At 36.9% G+C, this 24,632-nt stretch overlaps 2 protein-coding genes across 2 annotated transcripts in view; both read right to left on the minus strand.

Moving 5' to 3' along the window:
• LOC129889394 (protein TIC236, chloroplastic) overlaps nt 1-24,632 on the minus strand; it is a 50,496-nt gene that overhangs the window by 2,744 nt on the left and 23,120 nt on the right. The window contains exons 14-23 of the mRNA XM_055964675.1: nt 22,680-22,802; nt 20,991-21,266; nt 20,767-20,832; nt 20,510-20,641; nt 19,029-19,853; nt 18,548-18,828; nt 16,169-16,425; nt 14,341-14,579; nt 13,989-14,180; nt 13,255-13,527 (exon numbers count right to left, since the gene is read on the minus strand). Coding sequence (XP_055820650.1) covers nt 13,255-13,527; nt 13,989-14,180; nt 14,341-14,579; nt 16,169-16,425; nt 18,548-18,828; nt 19,029-19,853; nt 20,510-20,641; nt 20,767-20,832; nt 20,991-21,266; nt 22,680-22,802 — 2,664 coding nt within the window. The remainder of the gene's footprint in view (nt 1-13,254; nt 13,528-13,988; nt 14,181-14,340; nt 14,580-16,168; nt 16,426-18,547; nt 18,829-19,028; nt 19,854-20,509; nt 20,642-20,766; nt 20,833-20,990; nt 21,267-22,679; nt 22,803-24,632) is intronic.
• Nucleotides 1,961-4,404, minus strand: LOC129889395 (uncharacterized). Its single transcript, XM_055964676.1, has 4 exons — nt 3,578-4,404; nt 2,787-3,491; nt 2,587-2,705; nt 1,961-2,489 (listed from the first exon to the last, which is right to left on the minus strand). The coding sequence occupies exons 1-4, from the start codon at nt 4,371-4,373 to the stop codon at nt 2,046-2,048; spliced, it is 2,064 nt and encodes a 687-aa protein (XP_055820651.1). The 5' UTR covers nt 4,374-4,404; the 3' UTR covers nt 1,961-2,045.

A 24,632-nucleotide genomic window follows, 5' to 3' on the forward strand; every position in this document is an offset into this window, starting at 1 on the left:
TTAAGGATGCTTCAGATCAAGAAATGTTTAAAGTAAGAATGAGAGGCAAATGTTTCTCATTAGATCCATTTGAGGAGGAGCATGTGGTTTTTTCAGCCAAAGAAAGTGTTCCAGAAGTATGGCACAAGAGACTCGGATATTATCACTATGAAGGGTTGCTTAAAATGCAAAAAACAAAAATAGTCAAGGACTTGCCTGTTTTAGGGTTAAATTCTTCAAATTGTCTTGCGTGTCAATGTGGAAAACAAAACGGACTTCCATTTCTAAAGACAACTTGGAGATCCTCGAATAAATTGCAACTAATTCATACTGATATAACAGGACCTCAAAGGACTCCCTCACCAAAAGGTAGTCTTTACTACATCATCTTTGTTGATGATCTAACCCGCATGTGCTGGATTTACTTTCTCAAACATAAGTCAGAGGCTGTTAAAGTCTTTCGGAAGTTCAAAGCAAAAGTAGAAAATGAGGCTGATTGTGAAATCCAGTCCGTAAGAACAGATAATGGAAGGGAATACACTTCTCAACAGTTCAACATGTTATGTGAGGAAGCAGGGATTCATCATCAACTTACTACTCCCTATACTCCACAATAAAATGGAGTAAGTGAGAGAAGGAACAGATACATTATGGAGATGACTAGATGCATGTTGCACGAGAAGAACTTGCCAAAGAAATTTTGGGCAAAGGCAGCAAATACATCAGTTTTTCTCCAAAATAGGCTTCTCACAAAGGCAGTGAATTGACTGAACTCCTTTTTAAGCTTGGTATGGATTCAAACCATCGTTAAATTTCCTTAAAGTGTTTGGTTGTCTCTGTTTTTCCTATGTTCCTCACGTTAAACAAGATAAGCTAGACAAAAAATATGTCCTAGGCATTTTTATTGGATACAGTTCAGTTTCAAAGGCATATAAGGTCTTCCAACCACAAACTGAAAATATAATCTTCACTAGAGATGTGTATTTTATGGAGAATGAAGAGTGGTGTTGGGAAGACTCAAAGAAATCTGTCCTTACCTCTTCTGACAAAGCAGAAAAGTTTCCTGCCAAGGTCTTTGTAAAGCAAATATCACCCTCATGGCAGGACGATATGGTGGATCATTCACCAGTTAAAGGTACTCGACAACTCGCTGATAAACATTAGAGATGCAATGTAGTGGTATGTGAACCTGCTGGATATAATGAAGCCAAAATGATGAAAAATGGGTGGCTGCATTGAAAGAAGAGTTGTTTATGATTGAGAAGAACATGACTTGGGAGCTTGTTGATCAACCTGAAGACAGAAAGATTATTGGGTTGAAATGGGTCTTTAGAACCAAGCTAAATGCTGATGGTTCAGTGAACAAACATAAAGCAAGACTTGTAGTTAAGGGATATGCTCAAATTTTTGGTGTGGATTATTTTGATACATTTGTAGCAGTGGCTAGGCTTGACACGATCAGGTTACTTCTTGCTCTTGCTGTACAATTGGGCTGGAAAGTGTACCAGATGGATGTCAAATCAGCATATCTCAATGGTTTTCTTCAGGAAGAAATTTATGTTGAGCAACCTGAGAGCTTTGTGGTGAAAGGAAAGGAGGACAAGTTTATAGGATAAGAAAGGCACTTTATGGACTGAAACAGGCACCAAGGGCCTAGTACGGTCGAATATATGACCGTTTGCTTGGCTTAGGCTTTGAAAAGAGTTTGTCAGAATCTATTCTTTATGTTAAACATAATGGCATTGATATCCTTGTTGTGTCTATATATGTGGATAATGTAGAAGTTACAGGGAGCAACACAAGGCCAGTGTTTTGAGAAGCGAGAAGCGGAAAAAAGCGACGGGGGCTCGCTTCACAGAAGCGAGAAGCGTGAAGCGAAGCGCATGCTTTTTTCAGAAAAAGCGCTATTTAGTATAAAAATATAAAATATAAAATATAAAATATGCATAGATAAATAATCAAGAACTCAAAAGACTTAGATTAAAAAGTAACTAGATAGTCAATAATCCTCATAAGTAACAACATATAAAGCAAATGCATAACCAAATCACAAAGAGAGCAAAATCCTATTCTTCAACAAGATCCTCAAACTCTTGAAGTGCCATCAACAAGGGTTCTACTTCTACTTGGTCCTCATCTTCTTCCTCATCGGAGGACTCATCAACAAGAGTTCTACTTCTATTTGATTTTGAACATGAACTTGAACCTGTAGCTACTCTTTTTTCCTTGCCCCTTAAAGTACTCCCCCTAAAACCATAAATATTCTCCTCCACACCACTAGCCGTAGCAACTTCACCATAAGTGAGACCTTCTCCTTCATATACTTCTTCATCTTCATGATTTTGGGGTGCTCCAGTTAACCATTCATTTGCATCATCAATATTATCCAATAAAATTGGATCAATGGTATTGCGAGCATTGTAGCGACGCACCAATGTTCTATTATATTTGATGAACACTAGATCATTCAGGCGTTTTAACTCAAGTCTGTTTCTCTTTTTTGTATGAATCTGCATAGAATATGTAGAAAGTAATTAATGGGAGGACTTTGGACAACTAAGATACATATACCATTTAATTTAGTAATAACGTAATATAGGTTCTCACATGTTCATACACGCTCCAATTTCTTTCGCAACCGGATGAGCTACAAGTTAAACTTTGCACTCTAATAGCAAATTGTTGCAAGTTTGGGACATTATGACCATATTGCATCCACCATTCAACTGTAGAAGAATTATTTTAAAAGTTAATATGTAATAACTTAAAAAGTTAAAGCTCTAATAGTTAAATGTTGAAATGCTCACCTGGTGACCTTAAGGTTCTAGCTCTAATGGCCGACTCAATTCCAAGTAGCCCATCAGCTTTCATGTACACACCAAGCTCATCCCCTATTTTGTCTTGCAAAGTTTTATCTAGGATCATCCTCTCAACACATGCATGATATCCCAACCACACTTCTTCAGTTAAAGTCTTCATCTCATTATTTTTATAATAGAGCCCCGGGTTCAAAATATGTCCAGCTGCATGTAAAGGTTGATGAAGTTGATCCGTCCACCTTGCATCAATGATTTTGAAAACATTCATATATTTCCTGTCATCATAATTGAATGCCTTTTCAATACTTTCTTTGGCCCTATCCATGGCTTCATAAATGTAGCCCATTGGTGGTTTTTTCTCCCCATCCACCATACGAAGTACATTAATTAAAGGACCACCAACTCTAAGTGCTTGAACAGTGTCATTCCAAAAATATGGACTGATGATGTGTCTCGCAACTTCTTTCCCAAGAGTTTCCTTTGCATAGACACTCTCATTCCATTCATTGGACATAAACAAGGTTCTCAAATTTTTCTTTTGCATATAAAAACTATGCAATGTCAAAAAAGCTGTTGCGAATCTTGTCTTAGCAGGTTTTACCAAGTTTCTTTGCTTTGTGTATCTCCTCATCATATTCAACAACAGTGCCCTTTGACTGATATAAGAATGTATCTTAATAGCCTTACCAAAAACTATTCAAAAAAATTTAATAGTTAATAAGTAAGAAAACTAACATGAAGATTAAAAAAGAACATTAAATATCAAGATTCAAGTTCACCTGTAGAATACGGGGCCTCTTTGAAAATGTCACCAAACATCAAGTTGATACAATGAGCAGCACAAGGAGTCCAGAAAATATGCGGGAACACTCCCTTCAACATGTCACCCGCTTTTTTGTTCTCACTTGCGTTATCGGTCACAACTTGTACCACATTTTCCTTGCCTATTTTCAAGATAGTCTTCTCAAACAAGTTAAACATCTTATTTGAATCAGTAGAAGAGTCACTAGCATCATGAGATTCAAGGAACACACTCCCTTTTGGAGAATTCACCAAAACATTGATGATCATTTTCCCATTCCTTGCTGTCCATTTATCCATCATAATAGAACAACCATACGTTTTCCATTGAACCTTATGATCTTCTACAATTTTGTTTGTCTTTTCCACCTCTTTTTTTAAACAAGGAACTCTTACCTCATGATAGGTAGGGGGCTTCATTCCAGGGCCATATTGGCCTACGGCCTCTATGAATTCACCAAAACTTTCAATGTAGTTAACACAATTGAAAGGCAATCCTGCATCATACATCCATCTAGCAAAAGCAGATACAGCACGATCCCGTAAAATCTTGCTAGAAGCCTCTAGATCAATAGGTCCACCTTTTCTCTTTTCATTTGGTTTTTGCGAGAAATAGAGATTAAGAGGACCTTTGACATTACTAGCGGTGGATGACCCACTTTCACTAGTTGAAGGTTTCTTTTTTGAGGGAGGTCCCATTGGCATATTCACTTCAACTTCATCATCCATTTCATCATTATCAACAAGATTAACCATGGATGCTTCAGGATTCATTTGAGTTTTAAATTCATTTTTTTTCGTAAAATACTCCTTTATTTCAAATTTAAAATTTTTGACTAATAAGAATTTTCATACATATAGCGAAGGCCATAGATTAATGTGTCTTGATTTGCAGCCTATGGCAATAGCTGGTAGGATCTCTCTTGCTCAATTAGAGTAATTTGCGATTTTGCATTCCTAATGTATGTGCTCTTTTGTGACTCACACCTAGGGGTGTTCACGAGTCGGTTATTGGTAAATACCAAAACCAAACCAAACCAAATAAAATATGCATCAATCGGTTTGGTTGTTATCGGTTTCGATTTGGTTTGATTTGGTTATTCGGTTATTAACCATACATAAAAATAAAAGAAACGATTTATTCAAAAGAGAAAAAAAGACAATAATTCATTCAAATTTTTTTGGTCTTCGTGCCATCTTGGATCTTATAATTCTTATATCAAAATTTTGATTATGTTTAACTTCCTGCTTATATTGCTAGCTAATTCAATGTACTAAACAACATAAACTTACTGAATAATGCATAAAATGACATGGTTGTACAAATAAATGATGCATCATACCTTACTATTTTAAATTAATGTGTTGCATTTTTTGCATAAAAAAGTGTTCATAAAAAAATAGTATTTTCTGTATATATGATTATAAAAAAATATGTATATAATTTGTCAGTTCGGTTATTTCTTCGGTTTTTTTGAATAAAACCAAAACCAAACCAATTATTATCGGTTTTAAAAAATGTAAAACCAAACCAAATAAAAAATCGATTTATTTGATCGGTTTGGTTTGGTTTTTCGGTTTGGATCGGTGTTTACTTAAACCGTGAACACCCCTAAAGAGCACATCTGGATACTTCTTTAGTCTCGACTTAGGAATTTTTTCGTGGTGCTCAAAGAAGCAGGACATTGTAGCTCAATCCACTGCAGAGGCAAAATTTGTGGCTGCAACAGCAGCAGTGAATCAAGCATTGTGGTTGAGGAAAATATTTGTTGATTTGCATATGAATCAAACAAAGGGTACTGAAGTATTTGTCGACAACCAATCTGCGATAGCAATTTCTCATAATCCTGTATTTCATGGAAAAACAAAACATTTCAACATCAAGCTTTTCTTCTAGAGGGAAGTACAAAAAAATGGTGACGTGATTCTGATCTATTGCAAAATTGAGGAGCAGCTGGCAGATATCTTCACCAAACCTTTATCGGGAAATAAATTTCAACTTCTCAGGCAAAAACTTGGAGTTTGCAGCTCTTAAAGCAAGGAGGAGTGTTAGAAAAATGCATAAGAACTGCAGCAGTCCAAGTTCTCTGTATCTATCAGAAGAACAGTTATTTACTGTTTAGCAGTTAATTAGTTTCATTCTTATCCCTAATCCTTAGGAGTTAGTTTCTTAATTTCAGTTGACTTGTAAACTCTATAAATTAGTCTGGATCTATAATGAAGTATGTAGTTTCTGCTTTGATCAATATCTTTCTGCTTTGACTTGTAAACTCTATAAATTAGTCTGGATCTATAATGAAGTATTAGTCAAAAATTTTTGACTAATAAGAACCAAAAATTTTAAATTTTGAACCAAGCCTTCGAGATGACTGATCTTGTTCTAATGTCCTATTTTCTTGGTATGGAAATCAAGCAGGGACAGGATGAAGTTTTCATTTCCCAAAAGAAATATGCTAAGGACATTCTCACGAAGTTCAGCATGGAAGATTGTAAGGAGATGAGTACCCCTATGAACCAAAAAGAGAAACTAAGCAAGAATGATGGAGCAGAGAAAGTGGAGGAAAAGTACTTCAGAGGCTTAGTCGGTTGTTTGATGTATCTCACAGCTACAAGACCCGATATTTTGTATGTTGCAAGCATTCTATCGAGGTTCATGCATTGTGCTAGTGAGGTGCATCTAAAAGCAGCAAAACGAATTGTCAGATACATCAAAGGTATCATTAATTATGGTGTCAAGTTTCAGAAAAAACTACATCTGAAACTACTTGGGTATTCTGGTAGTGATTGGGCTGGATCCGCAGATGACATGAAGAGCACTAGGGGTGTTCACGGGTCGGTTTGGTCGGCTATTGGTCAAAACCAAAACCAAACCAATTTAATCGATTTTAAAATTATTAAAACCAAACCAAACAAAATAAAATATACATCCATCAGTTTAGTTGTAATCGGTTTTGATTTGATTTGGTTCAGATATTAATCATACACAATTTTTTTTTTAAAAAACGATTCATTGAAAAGAGAGAAAAAAACAATAATTCATTCAAAAAAAATTGTCTTCGTGCCATCTTGGATCTTATAATTCTTCTAGCATAACTTTAATTATGTTTAACTTTCTGTTTATATTGTTAGCTAATCCAATGTACGAAACAACATAAACTTACTGAATAATGCACAAGCTAATGATATGGTAATACAAATAAAAGACGCATCATACCTTACTGTTTTAAATTAGTGTGCTGCATTTTTTGCATAAAATATGTTCATAAAGAATAATATATTATGATATATAATTATAAAAAAATATGTATGTAATTTGTCGGTTCGGTTCGGTTATTTCTTCGATTGTTTTGAATAAAACCAAAATCAAACCAACTATTATCGGTTTTTAAAAATGTAAAGCCAAACCAAATAAAAAATCAATTTATTTGATCTGTTTGATTTTGTTTTTTCAGTTTGGATCGGTTTTTACCCAAACCAAGAACACCTCTAATTCGAGATACATATGATAGAAATTGTAATATTAAAAACTCATGAAAAGATATGAAACCCTAAATTAATGAGATTTGTGTTGTTTGTCCTGCTAAATTCTCAACCCAATAGTGTCTGTAGCATTTTTAGGTTCAATACTTTCTTGTTAACATTAATTGGTTATAATTATATATAAGCCTATATGACCTACTTTTTTTTCTTTTAAAAACCTATTCATATTATTATTTACTAATATTGTATAGCTTTGTTTAAAATTTTCGGAACATCCAATCATTAAAAAAAATAAAGGAGAATTATTGGTTCAAAATTTAAAATTTTTGACTAATAAGAATTTTCATACATATAGCGAAGGCCATAGATTAATGTGTCTTGATTTGCAGCCTATGGCAATAGCTGGTAGGATCTCTCTTGCTCAATTAGAGTAATTTGCGATTTTGCATTCCTAATGTATGTGCTCTTTTGTGACTCACACCTAGGGGTGTTCACGAGTCGGTTATTGGTAAATACCAAAACCAAACCAAACCAAATAAAATATGCATCAATCGGTTTGGTTGTTATCGGTTTCGATTTGGTTTGATTTGGTTATTCGGTTATTAACCATACATAAAAATAAAAGAAACGATTTATTCAAAAGAGAAAAAAAGACAATAATTCATTCAAATTTTTTTGGTCTTCGTGCCATCTTGGATCTTATAATTCTTATATCAAAATTTTGATTATGTTTAACTTCCTGCTTATATTGCTAGCTAATTCAATGTACTAAACAACATAAACTTACTGAATAATGCATAAAATGACATGGTTGTACAAATAAATGATGCATCATACCTTACTATTTTAAATTAATGTGTTGCATTTTTTGCATAAAAAAGTGTTCATAAAAAAATAGTATTTTCTGTATATATGATTATAAAAAAATATGTATATAATTTGTCAGTTCGGTTATTTCTTCGGTTTTTTTGAATAAAACCAAAACCAAACCAATTATTATCGGTTTTAAAAAATGTAAAACCAAACCAAATAAAAAATCGATTTATTTGATCGGTTTGGTTTGGTTTTTCGGTTTGGATCGGTGTTTACTTAAACCGTGAACACCCCTAAAGAGCACATCTGGATACTTCTTTAGTCTCGACTTAGGAATTTTTTCGTGGTGCTCAAAGAAGCAGGACATTGTAGCTCAATCCACTGCAGAGGCAAAATTTGTGGCTGCAACAGCAGCAGTGAATCAAGCATTGTGGTTGAGGAAAATATTTGTTGATTTGCATATGAATCAAACAAAGGGTACTGAAGTATTTGTCGACAACCAATCTGCGATAGCAATTTCTCATAATCCTGTATTTCATGGAAAAACAAAACATTTCAACATCAAGCTTTTCTTCTAGAGGGAAGTACAAAAAAATGGTGACGTGATTCTGATCTATTGCAAAATTGAGGAGCAGCTGGCAGATATCTTCACCAAACCTTTATCGGGAAATAAATTTCAACTTCTCAGGCAAAAACTTGGAGTTTGCAGCTCTTAAAGCAAGGAGGAGTGTTAGAAAAATGCATAAGAACTGCAGCAGTCCAAGTTCTCTGTATCTATCAGAAGAACAGTTATTTACTGTTTAGCAGTTAATTAGTTTCATTCTTATCCCTAATCCTTAGGAGTTAGTTTCTTAATTTCAGTTGACTTGTAAACTCTATAAATTAGTCTGGATCTATAATGAAGTATGTAGTTTCTGCTTTGATCAATATCTTTTTGCTGATTTATCAAACTTATGTCCTACTTGTTTAATAACAAGAAAAACCAGATTTTTATGTTCTTCATTCTCTGAAAACTTACATCCCGCCCCTGAACTCAAGCTCCCATTTCGTAGATTTGGAAAGAAGCTATGTTGCTCGAACTCTTCAAAAATGTCAACAGGTGCGTGTCGGATTCTCCAAAATGCGGCATCAAAAGTGAAGAGTCCACATAACATAGGAAAGAAGTGATCGGTGCCGGGCAGGGAGGTTAGTTGTGGAATCTTATATGCAGGTTCAACTTTTAGGAGGTGGCTATTAGAAATGAATAAAGCAAAAGATGTCCACTAGTAGTCCATGATGACATGGCTGGAGTTGGTGACTTGGCAGTAGTTCTTTTTGATGCTGGAGAAAAGGCCAGAAGAAGGAAATGGTGTGGAGAAGAAATCAGCAGGAGGGTGATGCGGTGTAAAAAGGAGCTAGACCCATTACAGGGAAGTGCATTTGGATTGATTGTTACGTGCCTTATCACAGTGCTGAAATATTATATTATGAGTAACCATAATTTTTCACTTTTAATAGCTTCATAGCACCAGTAAAAAACACAAAATAGGAGTTTTACTGAATACACATAAAGTATTTTTCTTGATAAGTGTACAAGAACATAACCCACAAAATTATGCAAGCAGGTGAGAAGGGGCAGGGCTACGAACACCTATTTGACCTTTCTAACGACATGGAATCTAACCACTTTGACACATTCTCTCTCTCTCTCTCTCTCTCTCCCTCTCTCCCTCTCTCCCTCCCTCCCTCCCTCTCTCTCTCTCTCTCTCTCTCTCTCTCTCTCTCTCTCTGAAGTATAATATGCTTGTTTTTCTTTTAATAAAGATGATGTAGTACTATGTTTAAAAATACAGTACAAGACATGGTATGGTTTTGGCTACGGTAAAATATTTCTAAGAAACAAAGATAAGGACATGGACTGAGAAAACCCTATCCTGTCCATCTTTTTGAAGGTTGAGTATAAGATTATTCTCTGTATCCATTGCAAACTCAATGGAAAAAGAACTTGTAGTTTTTCTATCGCAGGTTATGCTAGGGCTTACACAACTGCACTTCACACAAAACAAATCACCAAAAATTCTCCTCCAAATCTTCATCTTTCATGAAAAAATTGCGCATATTCACGATCTCCCATGACAAGTCTATTTGCCAGTCAACTATGTCATAATATCATAGGTTTGATATTCAATTATCATCCTTTTTTCTGTTATTCATTAAATTTTAAGGACTGAAAATGTCACCCATTAAAATGAGAGGCGATAAGCATTGAGCAAACATTGAAATGGGCCGTGAATGTGTAGAACGTTTCTCCCTGTTGTATCTACTTCACAGTCCAGCAAGAGTATTTGCTCTGAATGGAAGATGATTCTTTGAACTATGATATTTCCTAGGTAAGGAAGATAAAGGAGAGAGAAATGGGCGGCATTACTTCACTTAGGTCCCGCTTTGATGCACAATTTTGGCCATTGAGGAAAAGCAATTACACTCTCCAATACTCATGGGGTGGATTCACTTTTGAGGTCGGGTTAAGCCCTGTTCCTATATCTATCATAGTATCAGGGCCAGACCCATCCCAGTTCTTGTACTTCACTGGTGTCGTTCTTGATTCACGCACCAGGCTTCTAACCTTGGGCGTGACGCGGGTGTTAAGTCTCCCACATCGGTGGGGGATGGGTCATTTGGTCTCCTCATATGGAATTGGACAATCCTCTACTTACGAGCTAACTTTTGGGGTTAAGTTAGACCTAGGTGTCATATTTTTACAATTACACAATATAATGACCACCAATTCTTACCTTCCCCTTTGAGCTAACTTTTGGGGTGTGAGTTACGTCCAAGACCTAATTTTACATGGTATTAGAGCAGGTAGAGGTCGTGAGATCAAATCTCACCGCTACCCATTATCAAAAAAGAATCTTCTCGTGAGGGGCTTTATTGAGAATACAATTAAATAATAAAAGTGTGCTTTTTCTAACAGCTTAGGCTTTTAGATGAGATGGATACAGACTTCAGTATGATATCAGAGCAGGATTCATCTTACCCGATGTTGGGCCCCATTTATATTGCCCACGCTCCAGATGTCTAGCCCTGGGCATGAGATGGAGTGTTGAAGAATGAAAAAGTCCCACATTGGTGGTTAATGGGATGGGTGATCTCCTTATAAGGTTTGAGTAATTAAAAGGTATCTTTTCAAATTATTTTGTTCTTTTTTTCATATAATGACAAAGGCTTGTGAAACTAAGTGGCCTTTTCCTTTTTGTTTGAATAACCCATTCTCATTATCTTTATTAAGTAAAGTATATATTATTCTTTTTCTTCAAGGACTATTTCTCTACCATTTCTTTCCAACATGGTGCTTCCCTTCCAGGTACTAGTACTTTGCAACTTCTCATATCATCTTTCTTCCTTGTTTTTCAATTGCATATTCAAATTTTAGCACACTAGTACTAGTGGTTTGTAGGTTGGTGTTTTGGTAAAGGTGATGAAAGAAGTTACTTTCTATATTGGAGTTTTTATCAATTAATTCGAGTTAAAATATTATTTATTTGGAAAATACATATTAACCTTTAAGTTTAGAAATAAGAATATCTATGTAATTACACTTGTGCAATCAAACATGACCCTCGAAATTTCACTTTAATTACGTAATGAAAAATTAATAGGTCTTTGTAATTACTACAAGTTGTAAATATTGCAACTAGACAGTGATTTCCAAACACACCCTTAGGTGTAGTAGTGATGATTTAATATTAGATATACTTGTCCCTTCTATCAGGTTTGGGGGGATTAATTATTTTTTTTCGTGGAGGAGCTCGAAATCCCTTCAGGTCTACTCCGCCTCCTCTTTTACACAGAAGTTAGAAGTGATATATTTCTCCCTTCTATCTGGTTTGGGGGATTAAAATATTTGTTGTGGAGGAGCTCAAACTCCCTTCAGTTCTACTCCGCCTCCTCTTTTACTCACTTATCAAACAAGAGATATGATTAAAATGATTCTTATTGTTCTCCAACCCTTTCACTTTTCAACCCAATGCAAGAAAAAGTAGCAACAACGACAAGAAGATATATATATATATGGTCTTCTCTTTCTCTCTAACGTTCTCTCATTAAGCTCAATCAAAATGGCAAAAATAAAAGTCCTGTTGCCATAACTGTTCATTAATGCTACATTTCTCAAAACTATTTTTTTCCCTTAGAGAATTTTTCCATTCTGAAATTTTGAGGTTGCCTCCATTAGAGCTCCCTTGCCACTTTGCTCTTGAAAATTTGTTGCTTCTTGCTTAGAGTTTACCAACAATTTTTTCATTTCCTGCTAATTAATTTATGGGTTCTACTACTGAATAAGAAAGTCCATTTGTATAAAAAACTCCAAATAAAACAAATGAGAATTGCAGATGAAAGTGTAGTTATAGAAAAATTCCTCAACAAATGGCAGAGTCAGTTTCTGACAAAGAACTTTTCTACCTGGAGCAGATGGAAGATGAGTTTGGGAATTATAGAGGGAAATTGAGAATTTCGGGTGAAAGACTAAAAAGTCCCTGTTTCAATTAACTTTTAATTAGTTGTTAGGGATATTTTAAGAAATTAAGAAATGGGTACAGGGATATTTTAAGAAATAAAGAAATGGGTACAATGCTAACCTACCACCTTCATGTAGTAGGGTAGCAAAACCCATATATATATGTATATATATATTTGATAGGTAAGAGTGACGAAGATATTACAAACATACTCTTAATATGTCCCCACCATCACAACGATAAGTTCAAGTGATTCAACAAGGAAATACTAGTACTGAAAGATGAATTAGTAATTCAGGTTCTCGTTGTCTTTCAGCTTAAGTATTAGGAGTATGATATTCTTCATAGATAGTCCTACAACTACTGGTTTTGCTGCTTTTTCCATATGAACAGCTAGAAACATGTGATGGTATATGTTCCAAAGTTTCATTGTGGTCACGAGTCATTTGATAGCCTTTTTACTGAATGAAATCCAAAAATATAGAGTAATTCATCTTCCTCACCCAATTTGACTAGATTTAATGAACAGTGAATGATTAGTTTGTCCTGTAATACGCTCATCATTTAGGGGCGACATTTGTTCTACTGAAGGTTCTGTTTTTTCCCCGAAAGGAACGAACCAAAGAAATCAGTATTTTAATGACGTCCAGAACAAATGTCTATAGTTTCATTTACATTCACCTCAAAATCACTTTAGTTGGACCAATGGACTCCACTCCTGATGTATAGAGTGTCCATCTTCCAAAATCCTCAAGCTAATGTAATTTATCTTAGATTTTAAAAATCATTAATGAAAAGTTCTAGCACAGAATCTAAGGACCGACAAACTCAAAGAAACGGAAGGAAAAAAGAATCATTCAAACCTGGAGGCGCTTCCCTAGTTGGACTTCCACTTCTGTACCAAATGAAATATTGCTGGCCAGTGACTTTAGAGGATCAACACTGGGATCAACAGAAAGTAAGTTGGGTATCTGCGGTGCATACACCAGCCTCCATCTGGCCTGTCCAAACTCTCCTTTCCCCTCTATTCGTGGCATCAATGTTTCAAGCGTTGCAGTGGCAAGCTTCTTAAAGGCAAGCTGACCATCACCTTCTAAAATAGATTCAGCTAACTGACTCTCAAAAACTCTAGCAGCCTGTTCGGTCAAAACCATTTCAAAGTTGGTTAAGCCATGTATACATTTTTTGCTATTTAAACTGAATTTGTAATTGTACATATAGATATTTGTACTCATGCAGTTTATCCTTCCCAAAAGCATTGATAGGAAGGATGCTAGAGTCTATAGTATTTCCAATGCAGGAAACATAAATCATGGCTCAATGGAGGGATGTTGGCATGTTCATTAATTTAAAGTCTACCGGCGAAGCATGCCAAAGTAATATTAAAATATACCACTAGAAAAAATTTTGTTCCCTCCCCACTATCCCTTTTTTAAGTCATTCTTGTGGGAAGCATGCTCGCGTATTCAACCTTGAGAATTTAAGATTGTCAGAAACCAATAAGATATATTTCTAAATAGTTTACATAAAAAGTCTGCTAGATTTTTACTGCTTAATTATTTGTGCATTAAGAAAACATTGGCATCTAAGTGACAACCTCAGTAGGTGACAAGACATCTTGCTCCACAGAACGCGTCGATGTTACCACTAACTTCTCCTGCCATTTGCTAGCACGACTTTGTATCCTGAATTGCCACTCTGATCCAACCAAAGCCAAGTCTAGCATTGGATCAAGTCCATTATCAGGCTCAAATTTGGCTATGTTTAGATGATCTCGCTTCAGTCTCACCTGAACTTGAAGACAATAAGGATATCAGGTGAAGAGAAAATAAAATCTCAGAGTTCCCACAAGGAGCCAAGAACGCAACCAAGAACAAAAAGCAAATTAAAAAAGAGACAAAATAATTTCAGAACCTTCCAGGACGAGAAAAGAATTCAAAAAGCTTAACCTGTGTTGCAACAAGATTGACATCTCCATTCTCAAACATTAATATGCCTTTAGGCTTTATCGACTTGGGATGAGCAACACCATTTAACTCAAGTTCTCCACTGACAGCAGAATTGAGAATCAGAGGATAAACTATCCTCAGTTCTGGTCCCAGAACAAGTTTCAGGTCAGTGAGGCGGATATGCAGCTTAGGTTTGCTCTCTACTCGGACACTTTCCTTAATATCTTCAGCATCTTTACCTGAATATTACAAAAAAGTTGGACTTAACATTCGTAATATTGAACCCAGCAATGTCACCTCATCTTAAGCAAAAAAAGGAAACGCCTTAGGCAGCTGCTGGACCATTTGGTATCAAGTTCTAAAGCCAACACGTTCAAAATATCCCCATGTCTGTTTCAAAACCAAAGTTAAAACCTTGGGAAATTAAGACACTGGTATATCTAGGCACATATTTTTCAAAACCAAATACAGGTGCTTGACTTCAAATCCAACTTGGATACCCAAGTTGGCCAATGAGACTATTTTTTGATGGAGTAAGGAAATTTCATTAAAAGCCCTCAAGAAGAGGCAAGGCAAAAAATTACAACAAAAGAAGTTGTCAGCTCCTATACAAGAACATACTGAATAAGTAAAGAACAAACATAATCCAAAAAAAGCTTAACGCCTGGTTGAACCAGCTATATAAGTTGACCAAACAGTTGGATTTAAGAATATGGTTAGGAGTTGAAATCCCATCAAAAGATCTAAGATTCCTTTCATTCCAGATGCACGAAAAGATAGCAGAAGGCACCATACATCATGTTCTTTTGATGGGTTTCGTTTACGCACTGATCCCTCTATGATGGCATGACCAGCTCTCATAGGCTTCTTTAATGGTATTTGGCATGACCCAAGCAAGTCAAAAAACTGATAGGAACATACTCCATATGTTAGTTGCTACTGCACAATGCAAAAATAGATGCCTAACACTCTCCAACTCCATCTGGAACATATAACATCTATTTACAATCTGAATTTTTCTTTTGCTGAGATTGTCTTGAGTAAGACATGCTTCATACACTGGGTATGTTGTTGTTGTTGCTTCCATGGCCATTTGTCAATCAATTCCTTATTAGAACATAGATTGTCATATTGCCTTGGTTTTTTTTTTTCAAAAATTTAGAATTCAGTCACTTCTTCTGTTTTACGTTTAGGCCATCACATTTCTAAACTGAATTTTCTTTTGATTACAAGCTGCATGAGCCTTATAGCTGGACAGGCCTCTTTTTTCCTCTCCAGCAATCCAATATCAGTTTAGTATTCTCATAACTTTTAAAATATGAAGTGTCTGATGTTTTAAGAATCAGTGATATATTTTAAAAAGTTAATAAACAAAATCCAAACATAACAGTTTTCCAAACCAATTCTTCCAAAGCTAGAGTCTCTGAGAGGTTTAATATGTGTTTCAAACTAGAAAGTGAGTATTCACATGCTCTCCATGAGCAAAAGAGAAGTCTTTGGACTTCACAAAAGTGCTAAATCCAAATTGTAGCAAATGACATGACCCAAAGATCAAGTATTTAAGAAGCACTACGACTGTTAAGTTTAATGAATGTGCATTTAATAGTACTTTCTACAAAGAATCAGACAGTCAATTTTGGACATTTCTCTTGTAAAATCCCTGTTATCTGTAATGAGGACAGTAGTTCTATCACGTAGAAAACAGAGCCTTAAAGAAATAGCTAACCTACGTCAACAGAAAATCTCTGGTTCGACCAGATGGCCTGAACTCAACCAGGCAATTGATGAAGAAACCCAATTATATAGACTGAGATCATACTCAAATTACCTGATGATTGATTGAACTGAATGTCTGAAGTGGCAGGCTTTAAACTGAGGAAGCGTGAAACATACTTTGATGCAACTATACGATTGTAACCTCCTGCTGGAAGTCTTGATTGATCAGATGTCTCTCTACTGAAAGGAGTAGTTCCACTACCCTTGTCATGTGGCAGGTATGCTTCCCCATGACTCAGCTTCATCTTTCCAGAAATGTTTGGTTGCAATATGGACCCACTTACTTGCAATTGAGTATCAACTTGCCCACTGTTGTTTCAGTCATCATCAAGTTTCAGAAGGAAAGACGAGATGAAAAGATTCAAATGTTTTGCTAGAGCTAGAAAAACTTAAAAATGAAAATAACTGAAGAAAATAACAAAAAGCAGAGTGTAGAATGCAGTACAAGTAGTGTATGTCTACATAGATTCGTCAGGAAAGCAGAATACAGTATTTAGAAAAAAAACTCCAATTTAACGTTAATGAAGAAAATACATGTCGTTTGCCTTTAGGTGTTAAAAGTAAATCCAAAGATATTGGTCAGGTACTTTAGAAAGATGTGAAAAGATTGGCAAGATGGAAATCTCAGTATCTTTCTCTGGGAAGCAGGTTGACCTTGATTAACTCTTGTCTTGGATGCACTCCCTACATTTATGATGTTTTTAGTTCCTACACCTGTAAGAGTGGAAAAGAAGATGGATGATCTGAGAAGGAATTTTTATGGCAATACAACAACGAGAAGAAAGGTTTACACCTAGTTAAATGACTAGGAACTCCCACTAAAAGTATAAGTTTGATATTGATACTCAATATGACATAGACCCTTGCTAGGCACCTCCCTCATTCTACGGTCTTTTGGTGAGCCCCATTCTATCTCAAAGAATTCTGTTGATAATACTAATATTTGTATTCTTTTGGGTGTAGTCGGGTCTTGTCATCGGCATTTCTTTTTTCATATTGTCCTAGAGGCTCCATAGACACATAATGTTATATCTTTTGTCATTCTAATGAGGTCTCATATGGCATGTATGGATAACTATTTGTATCTAGAGTTTTACGAGTTACTTGGAGTGCAAGTTCAGTGATGTAACGCTTGAGGTGGAGGTGGAAGTGAAGATTGATGCACAAGTCATACCCAAGAGAAGAAATTTGAAGTATCTTGGGTCAATAATCCAAGGAGACACAATAATCCAAGGAGACGGGAAGATTGACGATGATGTCACACATCGTAATTGAGTAGGGTGGGTGAAATGGAGGCTCGTCTCTAGGGTACTGTGCTATAAGAACGTGTTGCCAAGGCTTAAAGTACACAATGATAGTTAGACCAACATTGTTGTATAGGACAAAGTGTTGGCCAATCAAGAACGCTCACGTTCGGAAGATGAAGGTAGCAGAGATGAGGATGCTCAGATGGATGTATGGTATACTAGGAGAGATATGATTAAGAACAAAGTTATACATGGCAAGGTGGGAGTGGCCTCTGTGCTGGAGAAGATGAGGGATGCAAGATTAAGATGGTTCGGGCATGTGAAGAGAAGGTGCGTGGATGGGATAGTAAGGAGGTTTAAGAGATTTGTTGTAGCAAAGGTTAGAAGAGGTAGAGGTAGGCCGAGAAAAAATTAGGGGGAGGTGATTAGACCGAACATAACACAAATACAGCTTATTGAGGACATGACCTTAGATAGGAAGGCTTGAAGGACGAGATTATGGTAGAAGGTTAATAGTAGCGAGTGTTGTCGCACTTTATGTGAGAGAGGCAGGGGGCAAGTCGCCTCCTCTCCACTTCTCCTTATTAGTAGTATTACTTAGTAGTCGCATAGTCTCTCATTCTCCATTGTGTATTACTATCTGTTGTTTCAATTGTTTTGTATCTTACTATTTTGCTATCATATTTTCCTTGCAATCTTGCTTCGAAAATATTTCTTTTGGCCGAGGGTCTATCACAAATAACTTCTCTACCCCACAAAGGTAGAGGTAAGGTTTGCATACAACCTACCATCCCCAGACTCCACTTGTGAGATTACACATGGTATGTTGCTGTAGTTTTTTAAGGTTAATGAAAAGAAAGTGTTCTATGAAAAGCTTTATGTTTTCTAATTCATGCATGCACTATGTTTACTAAATTATGTTAAGGATGGTTCGCGCTTGATCAAAGTTAAGGCACCGGGTGTCGATCCGCCCCTCCAAGGCTTGCGGCATGACAGGACAAATGTATTCTTTAACAAGGTGAAACAGGAGAAGAACTCCATGGTCTTAGAAATCAGAGAAGGAATCAGTGCCTCAACCAACTTTAACAATATGTTTGTTATTACACCGAGACAGATGAATACACGGTATCCTTTACAGTAACACATTTAAATATTTTCTATAGACAAATGCATATAAAATATACCTGAAGATATTCTTTGCTCGTACTTCCAGTACTTCACATTTCAAATCAATTTTATCACCATCAGATGCCTCAACTGTTCTGAGTGGCAAATTTCCCTTCACGGAAAGTTTCCCTTTTCTGCTTACTCTACCTTCCAATGAACTAATACTTAGTCTGTTTGAGTTCACTAGAACTGAGCCGCCAAAGTTGGTCAGAGGTTTACGAAATACAGGAGAAGATACAGTCGCCCTATGGAACGATGCAGACCCATCGAGTACCGGTTGTTCAACGGTACCTCTAACCTGTATGTTTGAAGAAGTGATGTATATCAGCACTAAGAAAAAGGGAAACGGATACATAAGCAAAAAACAACTCCATATTTTCTCCCTCTTTCTTTTCCCCTCTTTTTCGAAAATCAGTTTTACCCAACTTGAAATAGTCTGGCGCTTCATACTTCTATTTTGACATTTCTGCATGTAATCTTACAATTAAGTGAACCTACCTGAAGCACAACTTCAGCATTTCCCTGGAGCCAGTTTGCATATGGAGACAAAGCCGTCAGCAACATCATGCCGGCGTCTTTAATATCAGCATCAATCCTGACTTCCCCGGCATCAAGTAGGTTCCAGTTCAACCCTTTAAGGTTTTCAGCTAACTGAGTGTCCCAACCCTCCTCATTTCTCTCTCTGGAGCTTCTTTTATCACTAGCTTCATCTACAGGTGCCTTGCTCTTCTCCGCGCCCCAACTACGAATCCAGGATGCTTCACTTTTGTCCCTTTCTGAATTATCTTCCTCCAATACATTATTTTGGACAAAGGTCAGAGGAACACTTCCTTGAATGTGTACATGACCATTTTGGATGATTGGTTCAAGTTTTGCATTGAACAGGAAACGGCTGGTTGGGGTTAGTGAAGCAACAATTTCAGCTCGACCAAGGTCAATACCCCCAATGGCACCATCTAGGAGCCTTACTTGTACATCACATTCTGGTTTAGCAAGATTTCCTCTAAGATCCCCTTCCATATGTAATATGCCTCTAATTGGAGACATAAATTGCCGCAAAGAATGAACTGCTTCAGTGGCAGTTGATTCAATAACCTGAACTAATGTAGGAACTAAACTAACAGGAAAGTTTAGAACAGCAAAATGTAGATTAGGCTTTGCCCCAACCAGAGTTCCATCTGCATGTATTGTGGCATTATCCTTTTGGATAAAGATTCTCTCAAGACGCAAACCATCATCATTGCTGTATGCACCAGCTGCCAGAACACGCTGAGTCTTATAAGTACCCCATTCCCATTCCTCCCCATGAAAGTCGAACTCAGCCTAGAAATTACAGAAACCAGGACATAAAGTAGGCAATAAGAAGCAACTTGGAAGATTATTATTCTAACATCTGAGGGCATTAAAATCTTTAGAAAAATCTGTAGCTACATATCAACTACATGTTTCCTGCATTTTCCAATCCTACTTAAAAGAAAATATCTCAGAGGAAGAAAACATCTCAGAGGTCTCGCATTGTTTCTAGAGGAATGAGTTCAAAAATTGACACATCAAAGGATCGAGTCCATAGCCACCCTAGTAAATAACATATCAGGTGGGAGGAAATTAGGTTGGAATATTTGCATGTAATACAATCAGCAGATAGGAAGGGGTGGTCACAAGTACAGAATCAAAGTAAAGAAGCAAGAATTGCATGCAAATTAGGGATGGAACATAAAATTTAACACAAAGACAACCAGCTCTGGAAAGGATAATAACTTTTAGCAAAGACAACCAGCTCAAACATAAAATTTAACACAAAATCAAATGCTAAAGGATAATAACTTTTAGCAGACACTACTCTGGAAAGAGACCGAAATAGCACCTATTCTCACGAGGTTTGTAGCGTTAATTAAGGTGAATAAGAATATATAGCAACACAAATACAAGAAGGAGTATCCCATATCGGAGTACCATGACCATATTGTAGATTTATTTACCATTGTGTCTCCATTTCCTCCACCACTTGCATCTAAAGAGCCACTCCAGTGACCCTTAAGTTCAGCTAAACCAGGAAGATTGAACTCTTCAAGGATAACTTCATCTGATAGAGTAGAATGACCCCGAATTTCCTATGTTTGTTGCCATCAAGAAATGTAGAGCTTGTCTTAGTATAATCTCCATTAACTGGAAATCCAAGAGTAGCAGAACTAACAGAGGTTTCCAGAATTTATCATGGTAATTTATCAATAAGTACCTCAAGCAGCTTCTGGAGGCTTTCAGTATACAATCCGATTAACTGTAAACTTTGCATGAAAAGGTCCTGCAAGCAAGTAAAAGAAGGTTAAAATTTGTATTTAGTGTAAACCATTCTGCAACCAATTCAATCAATTCCCACGCCCTCCAATCCTGTCTTCTTTAATTATCTCTTTATGAGAAACGGATGCTTCTATTATTTAATTATTTAATTATTTATTCTACCTTTGACCTTGATTGAACAGCAGGGTCAGAACTTCGAGACAAAAGCCTTGCAAGTGGAAGCATCTCAGCAATCTCAGCTCTTGGAACCTCAAGCCTCATTCTCCATCTACCCATGGAGGATATAACACTGCCCAGATGTCCAGTCATTGCTCGGTGAAACAAACTACCTCTCTCTTGGCCAGATGGCATCCGATCTCGTGTGCCTGGCAGTACATATTCACCTTGAAGCTCATACTTACTATTGCTTTGCTCCAAAATGGACTTCTCAATGGTAATCTAAGAAAAAAGGTAACAACCAGAAAATACTCTAGGATGTTAATCACATTATTAAAATTCGGTACTGTGAAAACCTAAATCAACAACACCAACATACCCAGTGAAATCCCACTAGTGGGGTCTGAGGAGGGTAAAGTGTACGCAGACCTTACCACTACCTCATGGAGGTAGAGAGGCTGTTTCCGAAAGACTCTCGGCTCAAATGTATCAACTTCAAGCGAGACGAAACAATAGATATAGCATAGCGTCTAAAAAAAGAGTAAAGTAAATACTGCACCACACAAACAATAATAGTAGCAAAATAATGTGGTAATCGAATAGCAACAACATCAACAACACAACCATAAAGCCCAACTAGTCCTATGGCCAACCTAAAAACTTCCTACCCTACTAGTCTTCTACCCTAATACGCAACCTCCACACCTATCTATCTAAGGTCATGTCATCGGTGATATGAAGTAGCGCCATATCTTGTCTAATCACCTCCCCCAAATACTTTTTAGGTCTACCCCTACCCCTCCGCGTAACCCCTACAACCAACCGACCGCACCTCCTAACTGGGGCATCGACACATCTCCTCTGCACATGCCCAAACCATCTCAATCTCACTTCTCTCATCTTGTCTGCCACAGGAGTCACTCCCACCTTCCCCCGAATAATCTCATTTCTAATCTAATCACTTCTAGTATGGTCACACATCCATCTCAATATCCTCATATCTGCAACATGCATCTTCTGAACATGTGAGTTTTTGACTGGCCAGCACTCCACCCCATATAACAGCACCGGTCTAACCACCGTTCTGTAGAACTTACCTTTAAGTTTAGGTGGTATCTTCTTATCACACAACACTTCAGAGGCAAGCCTCCATTTCATCCATGCCTCCCAATACGATAAAAATCATGGTACTGAAATATTGAATTCATCATTTTCCATCCATATAAAAATGCAGATAGAAATACACATTCCAAAAAGCACAAAATTACAACACTGCGTAGATTTATCCTCGTATTAAACAGAAGAAAGCAGACAATTTTCTGTTGTCACTGAAAGTCTTTTTGAGTTATAAAACAAAAAGATGTACTCCCTCCATCCAAATTTATGTGGTACAATTTGACTGGGCATGGAGTTTAAGCAAGAAATTTGAAATTTGTGGTGCAAAACAAGCCTAAGACATTTTGTGTGCTACAAACCATCTCAAACACCTTTTTTTCCCGTTATAAGACCAACAGTTTTTAAAATTCAAAGTAGTTCAAAGTTGACTGTAGTGTTAGCGCTGCAAAAATGTGAGCACAAAAAAGAGACCAAATAACACCAATAAATATACAGGTGAAAACATATACACTTTCAACATCCCCACTTATCCACAAAGAGAGAGAGAGAGAGAGAGAGAGAGAGAGAGGAGGTACTCACAACATCTCCACTCCATCTGGCAGCAACATCTAGAGCTTCACCCAACAAGCCGCTGAATTTTGGCCGGAGTACTGACAACACCCCATGACCTCTTCTTTTCTGAAAGTTGAGTTGAATTTCTGCCTAATAGTAAAAGTAAGAAAAATTACTAAATCAGCAACATTAATATTGGCAGCAGGAAGAGAAGAAGTGTGGAAGCCAAGGCAAGGGGGAGGAGATTAATATTGGATAAGCTATCACTTCTACTCCTTATTTTTATGAATAATGTAACTTGTTTGTGCTCTTGTTTTTCACGTTCATAGAGACTGGCATCAACGTTTCAAATTCCTCCATGACTGCTTGTACCTATCGCACGTAAGTATACATATCGGATTCCTGTTTCTTTAAGTTGGTCATCCGAGAATCACATCATAGAAACGAGATATGTCATTAGTGTATAAAGCACGAGTCTTTTCCCAAACTGAATAACATGTCTGTAATGGGAGAAACAAGGACATCAACTTGAAATCAATAAATCATCATAGGAGACTACATAATTGAGCGTCAATCTTCTCCCATTGTGCTTTGGCTTTTGCATCTTCCTCACTAGCCTTTGCCTTTTCATCTACCACACAAGCATTTTCGTTAAGTGGTCTTGGACACCTTGACCCTGGCACCACAACTCAACCGAGGAAGCCCAAGCTAAACAGTTTGAGCTTTCCACTAACAGTTCTGAAGTGATCACAAGGCTTGAACTTCCAATTCCCGTAACTTTGTAGCCAAAAATATCAACTCCAAAAGACATCTTGTGAAATCAGAATTTGGTGGCCTAAAATCTGGAAAAAAAAACATAAACCGTTGCCAGAATTTTAAAGTAAAACTTGTTTCTGTCGTCGCATGAATCATGCATGCATATGAATGACATATGGAACTGAAACGTAGGAGTTTAATCGGTTTGATCATTATCAAATTAGTACCTTTAGGCTTGAGTGGAAGGAAAGAGATACGGATAATGCTTCATCATGTCCACTTCTGCTTCCCACATAGCACTCTCTACTTGTTGATTCCTATATAACACTATGAAGGATGCAACGTCTTTATTTCTTAACCTTTTTACTTGCCGGGTCTAAAATTTCCACCAGGACTTCTCATAAGTCAAATTCTCTTCAATGTTCACAATTTCCAATGGCACAATAGAGTTTGGATCACCCATAAATTTCCTCAACATTGACACATGAAATACCAGATGAACCATGGCCAACTCAAATGGCAATCAGTTCTGGCCGTTGGAAAGTGGTCAAAACCAGGAAACAAACTATGAGTGGGGTCAGAATGATGGGGGGACCCTACTAGAAGATAAAATCTTCCAAAAAAGTGGCTGGAAACAGCCTGAAATTGTCGGAAACAGTGCGGACGTCGCAAGAACAGTGATTCCCTCACCGGAAAGTGCTTAAAATCAGGTATAAACTGTATGGGCCGTCTCGGAATCAAGAGACGATCTTGAACAAGAAAGTTTCCATAAACTGGACGGAACAGGCTCACACGCCGGCGTGTGGTCAGATCTCATCGGACAAACGAGCTTCTTGGAGGCGCATGCAAGGCCTACTGCCAGAGCGGTTGACTGGGGGTTTGGTCGGCAGAGGGTATGGGAGTCTGTAGTGGTGTTGGTTTTCGCTCAACACCGACGGAAGAAGAAGATGACGGAAATAGTCACACCGGAAAATTGAGCACGGTGACTGTGACTTTGTTTTCTTCCTCCAATTTTTCTCACCAAAGCTTTGATACCATGTTAGAAATAAAGGAGAAAAATATTATTGAATTGTGCATCTACATATTACACAAAGACCCTATTTATAAACATTATATTATAATTATTTTCCAAGTAGGATTTTATATCCTTTTCGACTTCTTCCTTTAGAACTTCCTGTAAAGTGGAAGCGTAGGCCTTTGGCGCAAGATAATGACAAAAATTTC

Source organism: Solanum dulcamara, chromosome 5 (genome assembly GCF_947179165.1).
Source record: "Solanum dulcamara chromosome 5, daSolDulc1.2, whole genome shotgun sequence".
NCBI classification, from domain to species: Eukaryota; Viridiplantae; Streptophyta; class Magnoliopsida; order Solanales; family Solanaceae; genus Solanum; species Solanum dulcamara.